General features: G+C 41.4%; 1 protein-coding gene and 1 long non-coding RNA gene across 2 annotated transcripts; both read right to left on the reverse strand.

The window, feature by feature from the left end:
• Positions 1-326: 326 nt before the first annotated feature.
• On the reverse strand, positions 327-8661 carry LOC147867567 (glutamate receptor 3.1-like). The gene is made up of 5 exons (XM_087315714.1): positions 8335-8661; positions 7005-7288; positions 1360-1391; positions 804-1210; positions 327-709 (listed from the first exon to the last, which is right to left on the reverse strand). The coding sequence occupies exons 1-5, from the start codon at positions 8659-8661 to the stop codon at positions 386-388; spliced, it is 1374 nt and encodes a 457-aa protein (XP_087171840.1). The 3' UTR covers positions 327-385.
• A 14531-nt stretch (positions 8662-23192) lies between these two features.
• LOC147867568 (uncharacterized) lies at positions 23193-23564 on the reverse strand. The gene is made up of 2 exons (XR_015532400.1): positions 23336-23564; positions 23193-23241 (listed from the first exon to the last, which is right to left on the reverse strand). It is a non-coding gene; the product is annotated as an uncharacterized LOC147867568 (long non-coding RNA).
• Between the last annotated feature and the right edge of the window lie 50 nt (positions 23565-23614).

The raw sequence follows: 23614 nt of genomic DNA on the forward strand, positions 1-23614 counted from the left end.
GGTCTATGCTAGTCTAATCACATTCTCTTTCTTGTAAGTCATTTAAAAGAACTTAATGATTTTGGCAATAATATACTTAAAATGAAAATTTCCATTATGACCTTAAGTGTTATATTTATTACAAACATATGTGAGGAGGACAATTTTGATCTCACCAAGCTTAGATTACAAATGTTGTTCTAACTCTGTTATTGCTTATTCCACTTTGTACACCAGCAAATTTGATTTAAACTTTGATCTTCCCCAACTTAGATTACAAATGATGTTATTACTCCATGTTGTTAATTATTCCACTTTGTACAATACCTTATAATATTCACCCCCTACATTTGTTTTTACAACCTTGTCCCCTTCAACAATTAGTGATTTTGTGAGTATATTTGATTCAAGCATAAATGGCATAAGGATTTCCATTCATTCTCATTTCCATGTCAATGGGATGGCGAGGATTTGATTCTCTATTACTTATGCATTGATTCACTGGGAACCATAAACATCTTAACAATATTATTCCAACATACGACACGGCTATGACAATGAATAGACCCCCGTAACTATGGAGAGACATTTTTACTGTGTCAGGAGAACTTGTAATGCAGACTCCGGAACCAAGCCACTTATCCTTGATCCTTTGAAGATCTCCGTTTTGTTGTAAAGATAGAATAGAAAGTGACATATCATTAGTTAAGGGTGAGTTCTTTTGAAATGCCTGCAGGCGAGGGGGGAAATCCCTTAATAGACCACATCGATTGAAGAATATCCATATGGAAGTGGCAAGTTTAAATGCGATCAAGAATACTTACAAATGCAAATCCGCCAAAGTAGCCAATGTTCGAGTCAACGATTGTGTATTTGCATCCTAGGTTGGTAAGGAAGGTTGCCAAGTAAGGTGACTCATCAATAATTGCCGACACATTACCTGACGTCAATGCATTGTCATAATCTTCTTGAGTAATCAAGTTCATGAGTCGTTCTGATGAAATGTTGAGGTTATTCTTCAAGTAATTTACTTCGAATGAACCTTCTTGACATCCTATTTTTAGATGACTTTTTTGCAAGTCTGCGAAACTTCGAATGGTTGGACGTTGTTGTTGTTGTTGCGCTATTAATATAGATGACAAGCTTGCTATATAGCTCGATGAAAATATGAGTACAAAAACTAGCCAAACTAGTGTGAATGCTCGACCTGAGTGGGTTTTGGCGTCATCCCCTGCGAAGCATTCCCTTTGTTTAGTAAAATGTGTTGAACATTTTCAAGGACAATATTAATATATGATATCTAAAAAATTTTGAACTTAGGTTTTCTTATATTCAACAGTATTTATCCACTCATCATGTATAATCTGAATGTGTACTTACTATGAGAGAAGAAGATGGCCATGGCTGTCAACCTGGCAAGATCAATAAATAATTGATGGAATACAAATTAGAAACGATGTATTCTATTAGAATTTAGAGAATAAAAACAAGACTATAGAGATGGGTTTTGAATAATGAGGATAATGTTTGGTTAAAAACCAAACCATGGAATGAACATTTAACTAGCAAAGAGAAAGAGAGAGTTGTAATGCGTAGGTAATGCCACTACCCTTACTAACATAGATTTGATGAGGTAATAGGTCATACCAAACCATTGGGAATGTACATAGAACAATATAATCACATCTATCACATTATTTACCATTCCACAATTCATATAGTTTCTTCTTCCTTTAATTAAGGCTTTCTAATTACCAACATTTTGGGAAGGACAAGTGAGACAATATGTTATTTAGTTACCCAATTATATAATGAGTTCTAGGGGGTTCGTTAGGAATATGTCCCTCCTATGGGAGGAACCAATTGGTCGGGCCGAGAGCCGACAATCGATGTCACAGAGAGCGGACAATTGTAGACAAGGACTAGCCGACTAGTCGGGCCGAGACGCAACAGTCAATGTCATAGAGAGTCAACAACAGACGATCCCAGTCGAAGACAAGACCGACTAGTCGGACCGACCAGAGGGTCGACGACAAGGCCGATTAGTCGGGCCGACTAGACAATCGACACTGGAGTCGACTACTCGATCAGTCAGTTGATTAACTGCGATTATTGTTAGTATAATAATAGAAGTGAGAGTAGTACTAAGGAACTATATATGTAAATAACCCATAAGGTGTATAAGTATAAATACACTTAGGGCAAAACATCGTGTGATGCATTGTAGAATAGAAAGAATAGAATAGCGTAGAGTTCCTATAGATGTGTGTTACAGAGTGAAGAGTGAGTGTGTGATAGTGAGAGTAGTACTAAGGAACTATATTTGTAAATAACCCATAATGTGTGTAAGTATAAATACACTTAGGCAAAAACATAGTGTGATGCATTGTAGAATAGAAAGAGTAGAAAAGCGTAGAGTTCCTATAGATGTGTGTTACAGAGTGAAGAGTGAGTGCGTGATAGTGAGAGTAGCGCCATAGTTGTGTGAGCTTAGTAACTGTGTGTTACAGAGTGAAGAGTGAGTGCGTGATAGTGAGAGTAGCGCCATAGTTGTGTGAGCTTAGTAACTGTGTGTTACAGAGTGAAGAGTGAGAGTGGCGCCATAGCTGTGTGAGCTTGGACGCCAAGAACCCTACATGGTGGATACACTCTGTGCAGAGAGAGTGTTGTATACTATCTCCTTTGTATTGTCCATTGTATAGTGGATCTTTGTTCCCGTGGTTTGCCCCGTTTAGGGTTTCCACATTAAATTGTGTATTCAGTGCATTTGTTGTTTTTCTATTTCCACATTATTGTGCATTTCATAATTGGATTTCCTCACAAATCTCCATGATCGAAGACCAACAAACTGGTATCAGAGCTTGAGGTGCAAGCATGGAAGCATGCGTGAGTGGCTTCCTAGGCATGATAGTTCTACACTTTCAGAACTTTGCAGATTGGAAGATAAAGATGGAAGGCCTTCTCTTAGTCAAAGACCTATACGAGCCCATCGATAGAGCATAAATACCCACGGGACTATTACAGTCTGAATGGAAAGTTCTGAACAGAAAGGCGGTGGCCACCATTAGATAGTGTGTTGATGTGAGTGTCCTTCAGCATGTGCCAAACGACACAAATGCGTACGAGATGTGCCAGAACTTGTCAGGTCTATATGAGTGGAAGAATGCCATCAATGAAACATCTTTGATGAGAAAGATTGTGAGGTTGAAGTATAGGGACGGGGAAAGCATAGTCGAGCATGTAAGCACATTCATGGGGTATGTAATCCAGATTGTGGCAACTAAACTTTTCCTTAAGGATGCAATTCAGGCCATCCTGCCACTGTGTAGACTACCGGACAAGTGGGAGAACCTGGTGGTGACTCTCAACACCACGTTTGAAGAAGAGAACTTGTCTCTACAAATGGTACAGACAAGCATCTTTAGCGAGGAGACAAGAAGGAAGGACAAGGGTGTCCTATCCCAGTCGGAGTCAAATCTGACTCAACATACATGTAGGGGAAGAAATCGGCAAAGAAGTCCACAAAGAACGGAGAAGTCCTAAGCCAAATCCAAGTCTAGAGTCAAGCTAGCATGCTTCTATTGTGGAAAGCCTAGACACTTCGAGAGGGACTGACAACACATGATGAAGGACAAAGGTGTCCATAATAATGTCGAACCCAGGAAGATTCCTGATGAAAAGTGCACATTGGTCGTAGATACAAGTGTTAAGGAGATTTTGTTCATTTGTGAATAGGCAAGCACAAATCTTGCAAGTGAAGAGTGTACTTGGGTAATCGATTGGGGCGGATCTTTCCACATAACTCCATCGAGAGAGTGTTTCTTAACTTGCATAGCCGGGGATCATGGCTATGTAAAGATGGGAGATAATGAGGAGTGCAAGATAGCGGACATAGGAAGTGTAAGCCTGATGACGTCGACAGATTATCGATTTAATATGAGGGAAGTTCGAGATGTCCTCGATATCATATTGATTTGATATCGACTGGAAGGCTAGATGATGAAGGCTACAATGGTAGCTTTTGAAATGGCAAGTGGAAGTTCTATCGAGGAAACCTCATAGTGGCCCGAGCACAGAAACAGGGCACATTGTATATGATGCATGTCCGACTGTGCAAGTCAAAAATGAACGTGGCAGCCAACTCGAGTGGAGAGTTAGGGCATAAGAGGCTAGACCATATGAGTTAGAAAGGAATGCATCTACTAGCTGAACAGGAACTTCTCCCAGAAGTGAAAGGCGTACACTTGGAGAAGTGTGTCGGGTGCTTAGTCGGAAAGCAGAACAGAACAACATTCCACTCAAGACCACCGAAAAGAAGAGAAATGCTCTTGAAACTAGTGCACACCGATGTGTGCTATGTGGAGGCTCCATCACATCGAGGCGGACAGTACTTCGTCACGTTCATCGATGACTACTATCAAAAATTGTGGGCTTTAGTACTAATATCGAAGGATCAAGTATTGTCGTTCTTCAAGGAGTTCCAAGCAACGACAGAAAGAGAGTCAAGTCAGAAGTTGAAGGTGGTCCCAACCGACAACGGTGGCGAATATAGAGGGCATTTCAAAGAATACTGCGAGGCCCAAGGTATTCGAATCGAATACATAGTGCAAAAGACCCCAGCATTGAACGGGCTTGTAGAGAGGATGAATCAGACGATAATGGAAAGAGTAAGGAGCATGATGTTGCATGCTATACTGGCGAAAATGTATTGGAATGAGACGATGTATACAACTATTTATTTGATCAATAGGTCTCCCTCAATACCATTGAAAGGTGATGTCCCACATTAGCCCAAAGTCTTTGCGGAGAAAGAGAAAGAGAACCTACTATGTCAACTAAAGAAAATCTTGTATGGTTCGAAACAAGCTCCATGCCAATGGTATAAGAAGTTCGAGTCCTTCATGTTGGAATATAGGTTCCAGAAAACACAAGTTGATCAGTATGTGTACGTAAAGAGGTATGATGAGGGTTACTTCTTAATTCTCTTATTATATGTGGATGACATCTTGATAGTCAGACAAGACACGAAGAGGATCGTGAGCTTAAAGAAAGCTCTAGGCAAGTCGTTTGCAATAAAAGAACTTGGACCCGCTAAACAGATTTTAGAGATGCACATAGTTTGGGACAGAACTAAGAAAGTGTTGTGGTTGTCACAAGAGAAGTATGTGACAAAGATCCTAGAAAGATTCAACATGTCGGAAGCAAAGCTAGTCGGCTCTATGTCACCGACCAACTAAGCTAAATGTTAAGCAATGCCTAAGGGGTGACAAAGAAAAGGTTGAGATGAGGAAAGTACGATATGCCTTTAAAGCCGTCGGCAGTTTAATGTATGTTATGGTTTGTACGAGACCATACATAGCATTTGCTATGGGGACAGTAAGCCGATATAGGAGTAATCTAGGAAGAGAACATTGGGCAACTATTAAATAGATACTCAGGTACTTGAAAGCCACCTTTGGGGTATGCCTAAGGTATGGTTGAAGGGTTTACCGACTCGGAAACATTGGGGGACACAAACTCAATTTCATCTACTTCAGGGTACATGATGACTTATGCATGGGGAGTAATGTCGTGGCAATCACAACTTCAAAAATATGTGGCCTTGTTGACCATAGAGGCAGAGTATATGGCAGCGGTAGAGGCTGGCAAAGAGCTGATCTGGATGAGAAATTTTCTCAGTGAGTTAGGAATGAAGCAAAGGGAATCCTTGCTTCACTGTGATAGCCACAACCCCATACATCTAGCCAAGAACGCTATGTACCACTCCTGAACCAAGCACATATAGAGAAGGTATCACTGGTTATGGGAGAGAGTGAAAGATGGAGAGTTTACTCTTGCAAAGATCCATACTGACCAAAATGGATACGACATGCTCACAAAGAACCTATCGATGGACAAACTCAAAGTATGTCGACAAAGGACAAGGATCTCTATTTCCGTGGTTTTCCCTGTTTAGGGTTTCCACGTAAAACTGTGTACTCTGTGCATTGCCTATTTTTTTGTTCCCGCATTATTGTGCATTTCATAATCGGATTTCCTCACGAATCTCAGTAATCGAAGACCAACACGTTTGTAGTTGAAGATTTGGGCAAGAATACTATTCTATTGTCATGTACTCAAGCAAAAGCTTTGTTGAACGGTAGATGCTCCTAATGGGACAAGGATCTTCAAAGATGAGATGAGGCAAGGCGTAGTATGTTAGTTAGGTACTCAATTATATAATGCGCACTAGTGAGGGCATAGTCTATAGTCCTTCAACACCCAGGTGACTCTCCATCGAAGGTAACTAACTTGTAATTTTAGCTGCTTGATATATTTATTTTCCTAATATATTTATTGTTATGATGAACTCTACACATGGTTCACGTCTCTAGATTTTTCTCTTCTTCAACGACACATTGTCTTCCGGCATTCCTCATGATATCTATCCCTTTCATGTATTTCAGTTTATGCTTGTAACTAATCTCCCAACCAACTATGGCTAGCAATCAATCGTAAGATTGGTGTCTAAATAGCTCCTAGAAAACAATCTAGAGCAATTGGGTAGCAGTTACTATGAAACCCTAAACCCTATTAGGTGAGGGTTACTTGAGAAACCTAGACATCTATCTTCGGGTTTGGGTTAACTTCCTTTGGATATAGAGCGCGATATTACACATGTACTCCCAGCCCGTACCTCCTTTAATTCCATGTTCCTAAACCCTAAACCGTAAACCCAAGACATCTGTCTTTGGGTTTGTCTTGACTTCTTTTTGCTATAAACACTACCTCGACAAACCCTCCACCTAAGAGAGTATTGCATCCCTTGTCAATGTCATAGTACCTGTTATTGAAAGTTGTTCCACACATTGTGAATTGCCATCAATGCCATATTATGACTCCAATTTAACATATTTATTATCAATATATACAATTAAATATTCGCATTCATATGTGGTGTGCGTTTATATTACACACTAATATGAGGTGTTGAAAAATGTGGTTTGATACAAACAATATGATATGAGGTGATCATGAGTTCTTACCAAAACGATTTTGAGAAGGCCTTTCTCCAATCTCCATTATGTTCATGAGCTTGGCCACACCATTCCACGAAGAAGATCAAAGACATTGTGACAATAAATAATGCTCCAATGGTTATCCAAAGTTGCCAAGAGAAAGGGGAAATGAATGTCCAGAATGAAATATTACTCCTAGGTTGAAGTGGCGCAATCATTTGAAGACTCGATTCTATATATGGCTGGGTAAAGTCTACTAACTTTAACCGGTCACTAGTGATCGTCAAATCAGCAACTACTCCATCTACGTCCTATGACCATGCATGCATACAGTGAAAACCAATACAAACGTATTCCTGGAGCACATAATTAATTAAAACCTTATTAATCCAACTTGTTGTATGCTACGTAAATATCATTATCAAGCAGTGGAAATAATGAGTCGAATTATTCATGAGCTACATACCTTGGAGATTTACTCACACCGTTTACATCAAAGTTGCCAAGGTATGTCATGGTGCTACGATATTCATCACACTTATTATAGTGCATACATTTTTGGCTCTTACTCCATACACTTGTACTTGATTGCACATGTATTTCTTTGAGTAAAAATTTCAATCTTTGGTATTAAATTTGCTCAAACTATTCCTTGGACCATTCTACACAAGGATTACTAACAAAGTTACTTTATCTCTTCGAAGTGAGCACATCGTACTCTCTTGAGAGTAGCTTTTCCATACAATACAACAAAACCAATTATTCACCGAATAAGCCTCTCATATTTGACTTATTTGGCGCTAAGAAATATAGATCTTGCACAATTAATCAAATAGATCTTACAAGAATAACTAGAAAACATTACCTTGGCCAACCGATGCTTGAATAGTATATCATGGAATGTCAAAATAATTTTAGCGATGCTAAAAATTACTTTTAAAACACTCATATGTATCGGAGTTCAAACTCTTGTCCACTGGATCAAACCCTCAATTATAGATGGAATTATCAACAATTTGTTAGTGCCTATGTCAATCTTTGAACGAGATTCCATGGTAAGGGGTATGATATTAGGACAATCTTAGTAATTTGTTACATATAGTCTCGAGGTATTTTATGGACTTAGATATTAGTTTCTCCCTGTCTAGCCATGACATCCTACTTGAGGATTGCCACAATCCCTTATGTCTTTTCTATCATTAATGTGCACGTAGAAATTCTTGCTAACATAGATATAAACACATTATCGAGGTCCATTTATCATAAATGATTAACCTTAAGCGATTGATTTTTACGAAAATTAAGTGTCATTACTACAACAAAAACAAAAAAAAATTACGTATAGCTAATGTAATACCTTAGAGACAAGCTTTTGCACAAGGTCATTATAGGTTGGGTCTACAAGGCCATCTCCATAGCCAATTAATGTGTAATTAATACGATAATTAAGCTTCTCAACGCATTCTTGAAACACATTGATGGCGAAGCCGGAGAAATTGACGACGGAGTTGGGCGTGACCGGTATCTCAGATGATTGCCAACTCACAAACTCCTCGAATCCAAGTTTGAGAGGAACAAGGATCTTCAAGTTGGAGGAATTGGTCCCGTGCGCAGTCGGAAATTCAGGGGAGAAGAAGATGGCAAGCACTAGGAGAGCCGTGATGAGGCGCATCCGAGCATACATGGTCGGGGGATGAGAATGAAGGCCCCAACGGGTGGCCAAGTGTGAACTGAGGGGGTGGAAGGGACGAGGGAGAGAGAGAGAGAGAGAGGGGTTTATATATGTAATAATGTATGTATACATACACATATACATAATATATATCATGTATATGTAGTATATGTATATGTATATGTATATGTATATGTATATGTATATGTATATGTACAGAATGAGCAAGTCATGGTCTATTGCTCAGAGAGGATCATCTGTAGAGAATCATGCATTTTGGTCAATCCTTCGCTGTAAGGATGGATTGATGTGTCGCTGCTAGAACCAGGAGATTCTGATTGAGCTCTCCTCGTTCGTAAGGTCATCTAAAGGGGAGACCCACAGATCATGCACTGCTCAATCGCCATTCAACTCATTGAAAAATTTAATCTGCACAGACTCATTATATTCAAACCTCTTTTTCAGGAAATTATGTAGAGAGGAATTCTTTTGAACATCATCTGTGCGCACTACCCTCTGTATCTGTGTTGACCTTGAGGAGATTCCTACCCAGCATATTCTTCGTATTTTTTTGTTCTTTTTGGGGGGGTATTGTATCGTCTCCCATGATCCATCCTTTTTCCATAACTTCAATAACAACATAACATACAATATGCAATTTTATTTGTCTAATCTACGAAATCTAAATAACATAATTTGGATTAGGTTTTTTTCCACATTTTTTATGGTTTTTTTTTTCATCATCTATCGTTTTGACCATATTTGCATTACTCTACTTAATATATATGGAAAATGAAGTATAAATCAAGCAAAATGTAATTTGCAATATAATGAGATAAATGTCAAAGGCCTACTCTACTTAATCTATCATTCATAAAGTAATGGAAAGCAACATTATCCGTAATATAGTTTAGGGGAGTACAACCCCTTTTATTTATAGTTCTTCATTTCCTTTTCTTGAAGTGTTCCTATTACTCCTCCGTTAGTAGTTACCATTAAAATTTGAGCTACATATAGAACTAGATGGTGAGGAATGTCAAATGGAAATAAAATGACAAGTCGCAATGATGAAGAGCTTATGCCAATGTTTATATGTATATAAATTAATGCATTTATATTTCTATGATTGTATGCAAATGATTGTAAAAAATGTGCGTGTGTGATTGTTATATGCATGTGTAAATGAATGAATGTATGCATTTGTATAAATTAATGATTGTATGTTTATATATGTACAAAGTACAATTGTATGTATGTTTATGATTTTATGCATGTATTAAATGTTTCTATATGGCAAATGACTTCTCAAATTTGGCCTTTACATATTCTTTGTTCCCATATAACTTCATTGCTTCATAAAGTTACAAAGTATAGTGAAGCTTGGGGATGAAGTTTTATGATTTCATATATATGTACACATTACCACAATCATATACAAACATCCATATAATAATTTATTCATTAACACATTCATGCACGTACATTTATACACTCGTACACATAGATACCTTACGTTTAACAATTCAATTATAAACTAGCATACATATATTCAAACTAACATTTATACACAAGATTCTCATTCATACATACACATTCAGTCACACACATACATACTAAAATTGTTTATGTACGTGTTTTAGGTATTATGGAGCTTATGTTGGAGAAATTACCATCAACCATCCCAACACTTATATTCTCCATATAGTTGCACGATGGTATCGGGGTATACAGATGAGGATATAACATCACACTTGGCTCTCTTACAAATGCTCGAGTATGATGACCTCCGTAAGTGATTCTCTGATGCCATTGCAAACACAAACTAGGAGGACAACTCAAGTACAACCACCAGCACCAGAACCATCACCAAAACCAAGAACACGTATAGGCACCATCAAGGGCACTTCCTACATTGTTATCATGTTGCAAATAATGCAATAAGGTTTGATTGAAAGATCCAACTAGACTGACTTGACAAGATGGAGGGTCTTGAAAGGTTTGTATGTCAAGAAACATTAGCCATATTTTAGTCCATAGTTTCTTGATTATCTTGCTTTATTTTGTTAGGACATACTAGAGGTGTACCAAAGGTCGTAACCAGTTTGACTTCTAGCATGGGCTGAAACCTACAACTGGTGGGTTTACAAATACATCATCAACTTCCACACGATCACGCGTGACTCTAAGAATTGATTGTAATCTTGACAAGAGCCTTGATGGGATTTCTCTAGGAGTTAGGGTTTTGTTTAAAAGAGTTAGATGACCTTGTGGAGTCATACCTCCCTCAAATAGAGAGACCCATTGAAAGAGTTCATAAAGGTTTTCACATGCTCTCAATGTCATAACATGATCCTATAATAAACACGTTCGCGTTCAGAAGTGGAAGGATAGTGCATTCCATTTTTAGATTCTTTTTATAATTTTGCAAATTTATGCAATATATAGAAACTTGTTACATTAGTATCACATGTTCGTCAACCCATATAGAATTTGCTAAATTATTAATAGTTAACAAGTTTTAAAGTAAAAAACATGTATTCTTTGAATATTTATAAAGTTGATGATCTCTGAATACAAAATTTAATTAAAATTAAGAATATGACAATTGTTTATTCAATTGAAATGCTATATTATGTAATATGCAAAGTTGGTTGAAATATTGAGAAAATCATGAGCTCCAGACATAAAATGTAATTAAATTACAGGTTACGAACATGGTGTATACAACATTTGATAGCTATAGTTAGTGATTATGCATTATGCACTCTAATACTTAGTGAATGCGGCCCGATATAATACCTTACTCTAATGTTAGTAAGAAAGAAGAAAATCAAACATATGGACAGTATGGACATAAAGTCCATGTGAAATATCATCTAGAGTTTTCCCAATACACACACATGAATGAGGACATCCATACACACGTATCATATAGTGGATACACTTGGAGACTCATTATGGTCACACCCAAAAGTAAGGCTTACCAAACAAGGTTCTCTACACCATGACAACGAGATCTCAACGCTTGAGCCATAGAATATCTTTGGTCCATGCTATGAAAGACCACTATTCTCCACAAGCTCGTTTTGGTCAACTTTTGCGAAATACTTCACCATTTTCTCCAATTGTTTGAACCTAAATGGTTAATCATCATAAGAAGATCCGACCATATATTAATCGTATGGAATATCCACAATGAGTAACGTGTAATGCTTGTTTGGCAACTTCTGGATCATCTTCGGCACATCACCATAGTACACATTATAATACAATTCTTGGGTGATATCATTTTTGTGGCTAAACTTCTTGAAAGTTCCGTAATCGTCCACATCGAATGCCTTCATTAAGCACCGATTGTTTTGTTTCTGTGCTCTTTCAAGATGGGCAAGAAAGGAAGCTGGAAAATCATGTTTGTCTTTGACTTCTCCAGGCTTCTTGCTATGACATGGTTTCTATGTGAAACAACAAAAGAAGTAACTCATACATTGTTCACATATGTAATAAACTAGAATGGCAAATTTCAAATATGTAATACTAACCCAATCCTTAAAAGCAATAAAATATTCCGATAACTCCTTGTATGAAGATGTAATCGAATACTCTTCAGTCACTTGTTCTCATGTTAAGCAACCAAGTGTTGCCGGTTAGGAACATGGCCTACCCTCCTTCGGGGTACGTATCAAGGTGATCGTGGTACAGGGTAGGAAATTGCATAGCGTGTGGAACGTACTGAGTTAGAGCATTGTCGTGAAAATACGACGAGGATACGTGAACTTGAGGTAGGACCCCAGGGCTTCCGACCAAAGGATATCAGTGCGTTTATACTTTTAACAATTAACGGAAATGAGAAAATATTGTAATTTTTCATTAGCAAAGGAAAAGAAAATTACAATATTTCTCATTTCCGTTAATTGTTAAAAGTATAAACGCATGAATCTCATATCCTTTGGTCGGAGGACCCGGGATCCTACCTCAAGTTCACGACACTCGTCGTATTTTCGCAACATCTTTGGTGAACCCGACGTGAAACAAGGCGGTAGGAGTGGGAGTGGGAGAATACCTTGTCAAGTCTATAAAACTTTTTGCATGAATGTCACTGTAAGATTAGGGTCATTATGGATATTAGGATAAGTTAGGAAGACTTGAGGCTTTATTGTTTGACGTATTACCTACTAAATGCATTTGTACAAGGCATTCATCTCCAATATCCTTCTGCGACCTTTGACATATTACAAATATTGGGTCGCCGATAGAAGGCATTCATCTCTTTTTGAACATAGTCCATGTGATTGAATGGTTAGTGTGGTTGAACATCTTTTTGTGGGCTACTACGATGCAATTACGAAGAGAAGGCTTGGGCACATGTCAATGTAAAAAATGTTGTCAACTACATCATGCACCCATCGTTGACAAAGAAGCTACGCCATGTATCTAGCGATAAGAGCCTGTTGGTGAACCCCTACCAAAAGCCACAAAGATTAATCAACCGCCTCATGGAGCTATTTTCAATTTTAGATTTGTTTTCTAGCACATGTATATAATATAAAACTTTTCATATCAATTTAGATTAACGTATAGTCCAAATACAACAATTGCCGGGGAAGACCAGCCCGTAATCACCCTTCATTCTCCAAGTCGTTGTCCGCGTTGGTGTTGTCGTCACCATCGTCTAGGCTTGCCAGGTCCAGTTCGTCCTCGTGTCGCTTCTTAAATACTTTGATCCTCTTCCCTGCTACTGGCACATCTATCCGCATCCTCTCAAGCTCCACGAGATGGTACATGCCATTGTCGTTAGCGCTCGTCACGGCGTAGGGCCCGAACCACCTCTTCGCAAATTTTCGCACTGTTTTGTGCTGATTGTTGAGGTTGTTGTCATATACCAGCAGCCAATCGCCTTCTTCAATCTCCTTCGGCCGGAGCCGGTGTGTCCGATCGAACCGGGCCTTGTTCCTTCCCCGTGTTGTGCGCAACTTCTCCCTTGCTCGCTCTACGTCCTCTGGTCTCCGTTCAAGTTGTCGAATCCACGCCGCCAATAGCTCTTCCCGGCTCATTTCGTTCCTCCAATCCACCGTGGCCCACGAAGTGATTGCCCGCTCCACCAACATAATCGGTTTATACCCGTACATCAACTCCGCCGGCATGAACCCAGTCACCAAACTGTGCGCCAGTCCGCCCACAATGCGTAAGGTAGAAGCCGCGGCCAATTCCCAACCAGTCCTTCACACGCTCGCACCAACGCCTTCACGATTGGGCCTTGCCCTCGTTCCACCTTCCCGTTCGCCTCTGGGTTGTACGCCGTAGTGAGGGAGAGCTTGACCCCGAACCGGTCGAACAACTCTTCGACTTCCTGCGCGTCCAGCTCCCCCCAATCTGCCACAATCTTTCCTACGCACCCGTACCAGCACACCACCTCCTTAATCAGGAATCGTCATACCGCCAAAGTCGTCTTATTCTGCAGTGCGCGGACCTCCACTTGGTTCTTCAAGTCTTCTCGGGCCAGTACCAAGTACCGCATCTGTCCTACCCCCATCGACATCGTCACCAAATCTACCATCCACTTGAAATGGACGGTTGGCGGGTAGGTCGGGTGTAGCTCGTCTCGATGCCAGATCATGGAGTGCATCTGGAAACTTTCGCACGTCGTCACGAACCAGTGCATGTCTCAGTATAGCATTAGCCACCAATACCTCTCCTTTAGCTTCTCGAATGTGACCCAAGTCTTGCGGTGACCGTCCCAAGGACTCTCATGGTACGCCGCGAGCAGCATCTGCCGCTCCTCCTTTCCTGCCACTACTCGTAGTGGGACGCCGCCTCTCTTCTTTGGATGCTTCCATAGGTTCCCGTCCCATAGGAAGAACCGGTACGCTTTCTTCCGGACTCGGTTAGCTTCGCCTTTCGTCCAGGCGGCATCCAACGTCATTGTCTTCAGGAATCTACGAATCCTAAGACACTCCCCTTCATATTTACCCTCGTTAAATTCCCTACCCTTGTTAGGCAAGCCGACTCGAAGAAGTCCTCGCCGACTTCTTCGTCCTCCGAAACCATGCCGTCCTCGTCGTCGAACGTCGCTCTCGAAAGTATGTCGGCCATGGCGTTGTCCTTTCCGGAGATGTGTCGTACCTCCAGATTCAGGGACTTAATGTACGTGATCCACCTGAGCATTGCTAGGTCCGGCGTCGCGCATCCGGAAACCATCCCAAGGATCGGTAGGAAGTCCGTCTCGATTATTACCTCCGTCCCGATAAGATAATCTTTATCGGCCTTGACTGCCGAAACAATACCCCAGCGCTCGCGCTTAGTTTGGGCATATCCTCATTGTCGCTCACTGAGTACCTTCGCTCTGAACCGGATAGGGACCCGTGTGCCGCCCTCGTCTTCCTGACTGATCACCCATCTTATCCATGTCGGGCTCATATCTACGGTTACATAGATCAGAACATCCTTGCTGTAAACCGCTTTACAAAGTGTCGGTGCCGCGGTAAGCGCTTCTTTCAATCTTCGGACCGACTCCGTATGTTCCTCGTCCTAGTTGAATTTCCGCCCTTTCTTTTGCAGCCCGTGGAGTGGTTCCGCGATGTGCGCATAATGTGGAACCCAGATGTGGTAGAACGCACACACCCCCAGCAACCTCCGCACCTCCGTTACTGACTTGCACTCCTTCTTCATCGCGGAAATGGCTTTGACCTTTGCCGGAGACGGTCTCCGGCCATAAGGCCCACACAAGTGATCGACGACCATGATTTCCGACTGTCCGAAAGCCGACTTCTCCCTGGAGAAGGTGAGCTGCGCGCCTTCTAGTCTTTGTAGCAGCTTCTCGTAGTCTCCGATGTGGTCTGAGATGAATTTCCGACACCCGTCTGGTCTGATCGTTTCGTCCTTATCCTCCACCGGACATCCCTTGATTGGAATGTCATCCAAAAACGGCATGGTGATGTTCGGGATGCAATCCCTTAGCACCTTATTCATCGCATTCACCATGTGTGCTACCGAGTTTGTCCCCCCTTGCGGAAGCGTACACATCCACACTAGGCCGAGAGGAGTCCGCATTGTCGTAATATCCCTACTCTCCACGGCTAGTTGGAATTGGTCGTACCCCGAGTACAGATATTTGACCGAGTAAATCGACCTTCCGGCGAAGGCCTCCGTGAACTCGTCAATGGTCGGTCTGATTCCTGCGTTCCGAATGGTCACCTTGTTGACCGAGTGCAGATTCTGAATAAAGGGCAACGTGTCGTTCTTCTTAGGCATGGTTAACCACCGTTTCAAGTATGGGGCACTCGACAGTTCAAGGATGCCCATCCACCACCTTCTGCTTCAGCAGCTCCATCAGCTTACTAGAATCAGTTTGAGATTCCATGGCACGTGCGGTACCGTGAAGATAACCATCGGCTCAACAATCGTCCGGCGAGAATGGGAAGGCCTTCCCATGCCTCCCGAGCATCCTCCGAAACCGTTCCTCCTCCGCCTGCAGTAGAAAGCCACCCCCACCAACCTTGAGCTCCCGTAGCGTTATGTTGGTGAATCGGTGTCCTATGCCGGCCAGACCCCGTAGACTTTGGGTCCGACGCGACCCCTTTTATCCGTAACTCGCTGCCCTCCAGCAAGGGTGCCGCCATTGGCCTAACCTTCCGGTCCATAGTCTTGTACTTCGTATGCACATGGGCCGTCCGATCCAACTCGACCCTCTCCCCGAAGTCGGTGATGACTTCGTACATCCTTTCTAAACTAACCGGAATCTTCCGGTCTTCGCTGAGGCCTTCTTCGAACACCTTCCTTAATTCCCCCTAGGTGTCATCGAAAGAGACCGCCTCCACGACTCCACCAATCTCATCGTCGGGGCCTAGGACTCCGCACGCCCTGAGACGTCCCTCTGCCCATTTCTTCTCCCCGCTGTTAATGCTGGTTATCGTATGCCTCCATTGTCGGAGAACCAAAATTTCCTATCTACAGTACAGGGTTTCCTTCCTATGGTACACGTGTGGGGTGTTTCTGGGGTGTCTGGACTATCGCGGCCCGACGCCTTGATAGCCCTCTCTAAAAATCCCCTTGGCATTCGCCGCTAAGGGTCTTGTGGTTGCGCTCGTGGTTCGGTCACACCGTCTGAAATTGGATGAGTGTTGCCCATCTTGGCTCTTCACACGTGCGTACGCCGAACCGTTATCCAGCACCTTCGTCTCCATGCGTGCTGCCATAATGTACGGTTCTCCGAGTATCACCGGATAAGAGGATATCTCCTGCACGAAGAAGTGCTGGTCAATCTCGACATCACAGTTTTTCACCCTTACATTTGGGCAGGCCCCGTGTAGCTCCTCCGTGGCGCACATCGCCACTCGTATTTTCCACCCGTGCTTGGTATTGATTGGCCACTTGCCCTTCTTGTAGAAGTCCATAGACATCAGGTTGATCTCTGAACCATGGTCTACCAACACCACCACCGGCTCCTAGACGTCTCCAATCCTAACCAGGGTCTCCGTAGTGGCTCTTGGCTAGTGTAGCTTTGAATAGTGGCTTTCTACCAACTCGTCCCTCCTTGCCTGTGCAATCTGGAGGTCTCGTACCATCTGCGTCAGCTCCTCTGGGCGGGCCCTTGACCACGCTGGTCGAAGTCGAGCCTATCTCAAGCCAATCCCAGGCTTCCTCCCTTCGCGCTGATGGGGGTCCCTCGAGCTTCTTTGCTGCAACCGCTCCTGCTTCCGATGAGGTCTTGTCGGCCCACTCACGCCGTTTGTCGAAACGGCCACAGACCCCTTTTACCATGGCCCAGTCGGCCATCAGCCCATCGTCCGTTTCCAGCAGGAGACCCACTTGCTCCCGATCCCGCTCGTCCACAGCTTTGATGAATAAAAGAACATGGCTCGTGTCCAATATGGTCCTATCCAATGCCGAAAGTCATGCAAAGCGTTCCTCAAACTCCCAGAGGAGCACCGACGCATTCCTCCCCTTCCCAGGCGTCTCTACCCAATCCACGAAGTCCCGCTTCGTTAACCGAAGCGCGTCATCAAGCCCATACAGTTCGAGGAGCCACACTTTGAATTCTCCCCAGGTCCGACATCCAACTTGCACCTCGAGCACCTCTGCGTGGATGCCTAGTGTCGCCCCAAGGGAACCCAACCAGACGCCTTTCCTCCGGGATGTCCCTCATCACCATTTCGGCTCGGTAGGCCACCAAATAACTCATGGCATCCTTCCCATCGAACCGGCCTATTGTGACGACAATTGCTTCAATGGCCCTGTCGAGGGCACCCATGCCCTCACAAGCACTTACTATCTGATCGACTGCTGCCGCCATGGCTTCGGCGAGCTCTGATCCCCTCATCTTCGATTCCTCTATCACCTTGTTTCATGTCGGGTTCACCAAATAATGTCGTGTTATTCTGCACGCGTAGGAGAAACCAAGGCGGAACTGCGGGGGCCCTAAACCTGGGAATAGCTGGACAGAAGGAGGAGCACACGAACATACGGCCCAACCGCGCACACACAGATTCACAGAGACCTCACAAACAAGGTCCAACAACGAGTGAGGCGAATGTGTATATATATATATAATCAAGATTACAGCCGGCTAGCCGGCAAGTGCCAACTTGCTGACACCAACTTACACAACGCACACAACAACAAGAGATGGACCCTCTGCTGGAAGCACTCGGGCTTTCCACGAAGCAGAGGCTACCTCCCCAAACCCTGCAGAAAATGATGAAAGATAGAGGAGAAGAGCTCGGTTCCAGTCCGATAGCACTTAGTCCTCGACAAAAGCGATCCCTCTCTCGGCCTTCATCATCTTTATTCTCTGTCATTTCGGACAAAGATACACTACCATTTCCTAAACAATAAATGTGTACTACCTACTATCTTCACATCAACTGAATTCCTCCTAAGTATGTACAAGTTATTTAATAACGTGCCCACACGTAAGGGCCAATTCTTGCGCATATTTCCCTGATTCCTCCTAGGGGCGGTTTTCTCCATGACAACGCTTTGACTCCTGCCGCTTGTGGAGGGTTTGGAACTGCTATCGGCACTATCTCTGTGCCTTGGGTTCTGCTCTTGTCGGCCGCTTGCATTGCTGCCGACCCACCTCATTCTCCACGCCCACAGGCCCAATCCGCCTTCGTGTAAAACAGCCGATTGTCCGATTGAGTGGTCCTTGACACACTTGTGTGGTTTTCTTTGAATTGACATATCCCTACCGTTGTGCTAGACCACTGAGGAAGATCTCGCCCTCGTCCAATGTCACGTTATTAGAACCGAGTGCGTCACACATCTCCTTGGTCTTGGTGGTGTAATCGGTAACCGACATGCCTTTTGTCAGATATTGTTGAGCTCTTGTCGGAGCTGCAACGTCTGAGCTATGGTACTTGCGACGAAAATCTTCTGAAGATTTTCCCAGGCCTCCTTCTGTGACTTTGCATCTTTGATGTAGCCTAGCATCTAGTCGTCCACATAGGACACGAGGCAATACAACACTCTGCTCGCTCCTTGCTCCCATACCGGGAAGTCCTTGTGTGCCGAATTCGGTGTATCTGAACAATCACTTCCCAAAGCTATGTCATCCCCTTTAGCCCCATCCAATGAACTAGAAGAGGTTTGTGAGGTCTCATCCTCATCATCACTAGCAACCAACACATTGTCTTCATCCAATTGCAAACCAACGTCACCGTGATTATGAGACATGCTCCTTGTTCTTCTTTGTCTCGTTGTGGGAGCTACATTTGGTATCTTCACGTTTATTATCTTGGTTATGGTTTGTCTTAGATGGTGTGTTTTGGTCAAGGAGAAGTCATACACTAATATGTCTACATTATCCAATGTGAGAGTAGACGTCCTCAGTACATTCTTTCTTCTCCGGTTTCTGTGTGTGCCTTCGACATCCTTAACCATCTCTAAAGAGTACTTCCCAGTAAATGCATCTGGGGAAGAGGTATGATACCAATAAACCACAATGGACATAACTTGATTGCCTTGTTCATCCTTAATCATTTCAAGAATTCTAGCAAACCAAAAGGGATGACCCAACTCATCACCCCCAGCTAATGTTGCAACCAACATACCAACTTGTAGCTCATGCAAATTGCCTTTCCATCTCGCCATTCAACATTCAACACCACCATTCAACATCCTAATCACCAGTGTACTTCTTGGTGCACTCAATATTTTTTTATTTCTCTTCCAAGCATCGCATCCAATATATCTTTTGCGCTTCAATCAAACTATCAAGAGTCAATCTTTTATCGTTGTCATACGAAATTTGTTCTGCACCATGGATTACCGCATCAGGAAAACGCAATAAAAGCCTACATCCCTCTTGTGGCTCTCATCGTGAACTAGATGAGTATTGCTCATAGAACTTCTTTTTATGAGGAAGATGTGGTTAAAATTGATATTATTAAGCGGGACAAGAACCCTACATAGAGCCCCATCACCATCCACGCAAAAGCATTTAAAATCATAAACTTCATCCAAATGATGTACTTCTTGCTTTGTGGTATAAGCTTCAACGATCAACTTTGACAGCGTAGGAAACATGAAAGCATCACATCTCGCTAATTTCTTTGAGAACCTACTAAATGTTTGATCTTTATGATCATATGTATGACCAACTAGTAAGAAGTTGACCTTCATCTTTTTTAATATGCCCCTCTCTACTAGCATTCTTAAATAACCAAACACAGCTGAGTTTTTGTTTTCTCCGGCCGTGTTGTCTAGTTGCACGTATAGTACTAGCGGGAGAATACCTTGTCAAGTCTATAAAATTTTTTGCATGACTGTCACTGTAAGATTAGGGTTATTGTAGATATTAGGATAAGTTAGGAAGACTTGAGGCCTTATTGTTTGACGTATTACCTACTAAATGCATTTGTAGAAGGCATTCATCTTCAATATCCTTTGGCAACCTTCGACATATTAAACATATTGGGTCACCGATAGAAGGCATTCATCTCTTTTTGAACATAGTACGGGTGATCGAATGGTTAGTGTGGTTGAACATCTTTTTGTGGGGTACTACGATGCAATTACGAAGAAGAAGGCTTGGGCTCATGTGAATGAAAGAAATATGTACATCTTGTGTCCAGCGGTGACAAAGAAGTTATGCCATGTATCTAGCGATAAGAGCCTGTTGGTGAACCCCTACCAAAAACCACAAAGATTAATCAACCGCCTCATCGACCTATTTGAATTTTAGATTTGTTTTCTGGCACATGTATATAATATAAAACTTGTCACATCAATTTAGATTAACGTATAGTCTATTCTTCAGTTTGTTTGAACATGTGTAATTTCATACTACTATTAGGTACTACCACAATATGCACATTAAAGATGTTCAAGAACTCTGTTCCATTAGAGAAGGACCCTGAGCAGGTTAACATCATCAAAATGAGGATCCAAGGTATCTAGGATTGTCCTTATCAAGACCAAGAAGTTGGGGCAAAGCAGATCAATGAAATAGATATGTTCTAGATGACTTCTAGAGAACCAATGGAACCTATAGATGAAAAAGCAAGGGATCTTGTGAACTTAGAAGGTGTGTCAAAGCCCTAACATACTAAAGATTCTATTGAGCTTATTGATGAAGCCAATGAGGACAATCCTGATCAAATAGCTAATCTTGAAGAGCCTCCCTTACCGGAGTTACTATTGGATTGAATGCATATGGCTTATTCTAAAGTTTGAACAATATTAATTGTTAATTTAAGTTTGGTGTAATATATAATTTGAGCTTATTTCTAATTTGCGAGTAACACTTATTGAACTTAGAGTTTAAGTATAATTTTTATGTGTATATGTTGGACTCTAAAGTCTACATTATCATTTGGGGTATTCACTTGATAAATTTATACTCTGTCATTTGTTCGTATGATTTGGAAGTTATTGCAACCTAGTTTATTTTTACATTAACAGTGTCATGTGTCACGTGTCAATGGAATATTTCTCTCAACATAGTAACATCTCTTAATTGTAACATTCACAAATTGCTTTAAGATTTATTATATATAAATATACACACAAAATTAGAAGAAGAAACTTATTTAGTGGGGTATGACTTTTAGATTATGCACAATGACTAGTGATACAATTTTACTTGCATTGACTTCCATACCATACACTAGATTTGGTAAAAAGCATGGTAGACAGAATATATGCTCGATGATTTTGTTGTCATGATATTATTTAGTTCTATTTTTCGTTATGTTTCACGAAACCATGTACACATGCATCGAGACTTTTTGAAATTCTACTAAAATAAGGCATTTTTTAACATCTCACCAACATATGAAAAAGAGAATGCGACATATTAGCTGTTTCAAATGACCTGGTGTTGCTAGGTTTATTGCAACTAAAATCACGATAATTGCATGTAAATTGGCTTACCAATTTGTTGATGAGTTGTTTCATTTTTAAGGGTTACCAATAGATATTGTGAATGATCACGATTGAAAGTGTAGTAGTGACTTTTGGACGAAAATCCTTAAGAAGTTAGAAAGAACCTTGAGCATGAGATCCACATATCATCTTCAATTAGATGCACAGAAGAAATGCATGAATAAAAATTTTAATGACATGCTTGGAGCATACATTCTTGCAAAGCGAACAAAATGGGAATGTTATCTCCCAACTTTTGTGTTTGCTTATAATAGCTCCAAGCATATATCAACGGGATCTAGTCCTTTTATATTTATGTATGTATTTGAGCCACATGCCCCTCTTGATACAAAACTTTCCAAGGGATATCCAAGATAATATTGCATATTTCTGGACATAATGTATAAAAACCTCAAGATACAATACGTTTTTATGCCAACTAGAATAGGCAACCCTGTGTATTCAGCCTTGGACATAATGTACTTCTATGTGTGCCTCAAGATTCAAAAACATTGTCTATGGGTCTATGCTAGTGTAATCACCCAGTCTTTCTTGTAAGTCATTTAAAAGAACTTAATGATTTTGGCAATAATCTACTTAAAATCAAAATTTCCATTATGAACTTTAGTGTTATATTTATTACAAACATATGTGACGAGGACAATTTTGATCTCACCAAGCTTAGATTACAAATGTTGTTATAACTCTGTTATTGCTTATTCCACTTTGTACACTAGCAAATTTGCTTTAAACTTTGATCTTCCCCAACTTAGATTACAAATGATGTTATTACTCTCTGTTGTTAATTATTCCACTTTGTACAATACCTTATAATATTCACCCCCTACAATTGTTTTTGCAACCTTGTCCCCTTCAACAATTAGTGATTTTGTGAGTATATTTGATTCAAGCATAAATGGCATAAGGATTTGCATTCATTCTCATTTCCATGTCAATGGGATGGTGAGGATCTGGTTTTCTATTCCTTCTGCATTGATTCACTTGGAACGATAAACATCTTAACAATATTATTCCAACATACGACACGGCTATGACAATGAATAGACCCCCGTAACTATGGAGAGACATTTTTACTGTGTCAGGAGAATTTGTAATGCAGACTCCAGAACCGAGCCACTTATCCTTGATCCTTTGAAGATCTCCGTTTTGTTGTAAAGATAGAATAGAAAGTGACATATCATTAGTTAAGGATGAGTTCTTTTGAAATGCCTGCAGGCGAGGGGGGAAATCCCTTAATAGACCACATCGATTGAAGAATATCCATATGGAAGTGGCAAGTTTAAATGCGATCAAGAATACTTACAAATGCAAATCCGCCAAAGTAGCCAATGTTCGAGTCAACGATTGTGTATTTGCATCCTAGGTTGGTAAGGAAGGTTGCCAAGTAAGGTGACTCATCAATAATTGCCGACACATTACCTGACGTCAATGCATTGTCATAATCTTCTTGCGTAATCAAGTTCATGAGTCGTTCTGATGAAATGAAGAGGTTATTCTTCAAGTAATTTACTTCGAATGAACCTTCTTGACATCCAATTTTTAGATGACTTTTTTGCAAGTCTGCGAAACTTCGAATGGTAGG

This window comes from Azolla caroliniana, unplaced genomic scaffold, assembly GCF_043228905.1.
Source record: "Azolla caroliniana isolate FFs.n. ecotype wild unplaced genomic scaffold, voAzoCaro1.0.p SCAF_2, whole genome shotgun sequence".
NCBI classification, from domain to species: domain Eukaryota; kingdom Viridiplantae; phylum Streptophyta; class Polypodiopsida; order Salviniales; family Salviniaceae; genus Azolla; species Azolla caroliniana.

What these genes read in the sequence shown, in the direction of transcription:
- LOC147867567 (XM_087315714.1), bottom strand. Translation starts at nt 8,661, where the DNA reads ATGTATGCTCGGATGCGCCTCATCACGGCTCTCCTAGTGCTTGCCATC. An exon ending in GCCTTCTCAAAATCGTTTTG is followed by an intron (nt 1,392 to 7,004) that starts GTAAGAACTCAT and finishes TGATCTTGCCAG; the next exon opens with GTTGACAGCCATGGCCATCT. An exon ending in GGCCATCTTCTTCTCTCATA is followed by an intron (nt 1,211 to 1,359) that starts GTAAGTACACAT and finishes AATGCTTCGCAG; the next exon opens with GGGATGACGCCAAAACCCAC.